This window comes from Dendronephthya gigantea, unplaced genomic scaffold (assembly GCF_004324835.1).
Source record: "Dendronephthya gigantea isolate DGI-Jeju-01 unplaced genomic scaffold, DenGig_1.0 000719F, whole genome shotgun sequence".
NCBI lineage: Eukaryota > Metazoa > Cnidaria > Anthozoa > Malacalcyonacea > Nephtheidae > Dendronephthya > Dendronephthya gigantea.
The window spans coordinates 53-4,192 of NW_021163729.1; the positions used below are offsets into that span (position 1 = coordinate 53).

Sequence of the window (4,140 nt, forward strand, 5' to 3'; positions counted from 1 at the left end):
GAATGACCTAGATAATGACATTAAGAATTTAGTTAATTTTAACATTTTAAAAAACTTCTAGAATAACTTATAGGCTAGTTTTACTATATTCCAGATTTATACATTATAATAATGTATTGTGATGAGGGCTTCATTGAAAAGCATCCTGAGATGAATGAATTTCCCTCAATAAATTATTATTAATTATTATTATTATTATTATATATTTTTATTATTATTATTATTATTATTATTATTATTATATTATTATTATTATTATAATTATTATTATTATATATTATTATTTTAATTATATTATTATATTATTATTTATAATAATTTATTATTATTAATATTAATTATTTATTAATTATTAATTATTATTATTATTAATTATTATTATTATTATTATTAATTAATTAATTATTATTATTAATATTAAGACATCGAGCAGAGGTCAGACGTTCTCTGTACATGTCTATAGTTTAAATGCAAATTCTTACTTGAATCTTAATATATTTCAAGAAATAGCTATCAGTGTAAATTGTAATCATGATTCGTTCCAGTTTCATATATATGTTACTCATTTTCGTGGTTTGTTCGTTCTGTGGAGAGGATTTCGTGACGCTGGGACGCCACTCATGGCGATGTAAACAGCGAGTTCATCGTGCAGAGCAACAATATTTTAGTGATTATCCAACGAAGCAAGCGCCAGCTATCAATTCACCAAATATCGTTATTTCAAGTCGTACTGTACTTAAATGTTGTTGTGGAAAAATATGCAAAGGTGCACGTGGTTTAAAGATGCATCAACGCAGTTGCAGAGTTATAGACGGACTTAATAGTGAACTATCTGCAGACCTAGAAAGAACAAGAGTTACAAGACAGACTAGATTCAGAAAATATATGTGAGCTAACAACTAACAACGAAACATTTATTGTGGATGAGGAAGAATTTCCAGTTTTAAAGAAAGGGATCAAACTACCTAAAAGTGATTCAGAATGGTCAACGGCTAACGAATATTTTAAATTCGCTCTACAATTCAATGAGCCAATTACATCACAGGATTTAGATTCAAATATAAAGGTATTAAATAACACCATTTACGAATATTTTGCTCAAAATTTTGGTTACATCAAGTCGAAGCCTTGTGAATCTTTAGTAAATAAATACAGAGGATATACTGTGAAAGATTTAAAGAAAGCTCTAAAAATCCTCAAATCTACAAATGAGGAACCCGATGAAATTAGATATGTGTCGCATATTCTGCGTGACAAAATTCGCCACAACAACCAGTCTACTGAGTCGTGTCTAGACAGTAGACAATCGCTTAATCATGATAAATACATCAAGAAAAACTTCTGGGGTTATGTCAAAAATATTCTAAACAAAAAGGATGTTTTACTTCCATCTTTTAGCATGACAGAATGCTTGTCGTATTTCTCAAAACGCTCTCAGCTATCCATCCGAATAAATTGTTCAACATTCCCAGCTGGATTCCCGTATTATCGCAACCAGAAGTCCAGTTTGACCTTGACCCGCCGACATACCAGCAAGTCACAAATATAATTCGTAAAATGAAAGCATCTGGTTCCCCAAGCCCCTTAGATCAACTATCAATTATATGTTTTAAACGATGTCCTTTCCTCAGATCCCATCTAACCGAACTAATACATAATGTCTGGTCGTCCAAAACCATACCATCAGAATGGAAGAAGGCGTGTACAATACTCATCCATAAAAAAGGCGATAATAATAACCCATCAAACTTCAGACCTATCACATTGCAGAGCATACCGTTGAAAGTATTTACTTCTTGTTTACGTAACGCCATTTATTCGTTCTTAACCGCTAACAACTTTATAGAACATAACATACAAAAAGGATTTACACCTAACTTGTCTGGAAATCTAGAACACACTGCGCAAATGGCTAATATTATCAACACAGCAAGGATAAAACAACGCTCCGTCATCGTCACCCTACTTGACTTAAAGAATGCTTTTGGTGAAGTGCATCACAATCTAATCACATCTATACTTGATTATCATCATATCCCACAGCACATTAAACTCATTATTACCAGCTTATATACAAATTTTAAAACCTCTGTAATTACACAAGAATATCAAACTCCATTTATATCAGTTGGCCGTGGCGTGTTACAAGGCGACTGTCTGAGCCCACTTTTATTTAACATGTGTTTTAATACCTTCATTCAACACATAAACGCTGAAAAATATCGTCAATTTGGCTTCTCCTTCCAGCTCCTTAATCCTATACACTGGTTTCAATTTGCGGATGATGCTGCTGTAATAACTTCCAATGAATCAGAAAATCAACATCTTCTCAACCGGTTTTCTATTTGGTGCCTGTGGTCGGACATGGTTATACGAGTTGATAAATGTAGTACTTTTGGCATCAAAAAGTCTATGACAAAATCAATTCAATATTTACCAAAATTGTTCATTAATAATAAGCTAATTCCAGCGACAAAAGTGGGCGCAAGCTTTCAATACTTAGGAAGATACTTCAATTTCAACATGTCAGATGAACAACACAAGTCTGAATTGATTTCCCTTGTTGAAGACTTAATGTCTGTTATTGATTCCAAACCACTTCATCCAAGAAATAAATTACTGCTTTATAGCCGTTATGTTTTATCAAAATTATCTTGGCATTTTACTGTCACAGATCTGTCAAAAACGTGGGTGATTGAAAATATCGATTCCAAAATTAACAATTATATTCGTACATGGCTTGAATTACCCATATCTGGAACGCTAAGCACAGTATTCCTTACCCGAAACAAATTTGGTCTCAGTATTTCGCCTCCATCCATTAAATTTACCCAATGCCAAACCGTTCGACGTAATGCTCTTAAAACCTCACCGAACACTGTTATCAGTAAACTTTGGAAGTCAACTAGCAACAGCAAAAATATACAATATGATGTATACACCTCTACAAAACAAATAATTAAGGAATTTCGTTCGAGACAAGAGGATAAACTTCGCAAGCAATTGACCTGTCAAGGCTCCTTTTTCAGAAATGTATCGAAATTTTGTCACTCAGAGCTGACAAGAATGTGGTGTGCATCTCAAACAAATTTACCTAGAAATATATTCAATTTTACCATACGGTATATCAACAATTCACTTCCTACACGTCAGAATCTTGCAAGATGGGGATTATCGGCAACTTCAGATTGTTCAAACTGTTTATCTCCAGAAACACTACTACATGTAGTGGCGGGTTGTAAATCGTATCTCGAACGGTTCACGTGGAGACATGACTCCATCTTAAACCTCCTCGCAGCCAACTTACAAACCATCAACGGCGCGACTCTCTTTGCCGATCTACCAAATTACAAGAGCCCATCAATCATCACTGGAAACTCCCACCGTCCTGACTTGCTTCTATTAACCTCTAAAGAATGTCTCTATATTGTTGAACTAACTGTTGGTTTTGAATCAAATCTTGAAAATAATGTTAAGCGCAAAAAATGCAAATACTTAGAATTAATTAGAGAACAACGCAAACATTACCAAGCAGTAAAATTTATTAATCTATCAATTAGCTCTCTTGGTGTCTTTTCAAAAGAATGTTCGACATTCTTAGAAATGCTTAAAGATATTGGCTTTGAAAGGAACCACCATGAATACCTTATTAAACGAATGACGACGATTGCAATTCGAACAACCTATTACATATTTTGTTGCCGGAATAAAGATTGGTCCAATCCTGAACTTTTAACATTTTGACCTATATTTTATAACGTTTTTATAGATGATGTATTGTAGTTAATTGTAAAATTGTAGTCATTGATTGATTCAAGTAGCCGATTGTAAATTACCTTATATAAGTGAGATTTACAATTGTATATACCCTAAAAATTTATTAATAAAGTTTTCATTATTATTATAATTATTATTATTATTATTATTATTATTATTATTATTATTATTATTATTATTATTATTTTATATTAATATTATTATTATTATTATTATTATTATTATTATTATTATTATTATTATTATTATTTTATTATTTATTATTATTATTATTATTATTATTATTATTATTATTATTATTATTATTATTATTATTATTATTATTATTATTATTATTATTATTATTATTATTATTATTATTAA

The 4,140-nt window shown here is 30.9% G+C and overlaps 1 protein-coding gene across 1 annotated transcript; it reads left to right on the forward strand.

The window, feature by feature from the left end:
- Positions 1 to 2,523: 2,523 nt before the first annotated feature.
- LOC114544297 lies at positions 2,524 to 3,744 on the forward strand. The gene has a single exon (XM_028562966.1). It carries the CDS (start codon positions 2,524 to 2,526, stop codon positions 3,742 to 3,744), a length of 1,221 nt encoding a protein of 406 aa, XP_028418767.1.
- Positions 3,745 to 4,140: the final 396 nt, after the last annotated feature.

Excerpts from the sequence above, each read along its gene's own strand:
- LOC114544297 (XM_028562966.1), top strand. The coding sequence starts at position 2,524 with ATGTCAGATGAACAACACAAGTCTGAATTGATTTCCCTTGTTGAAGAC.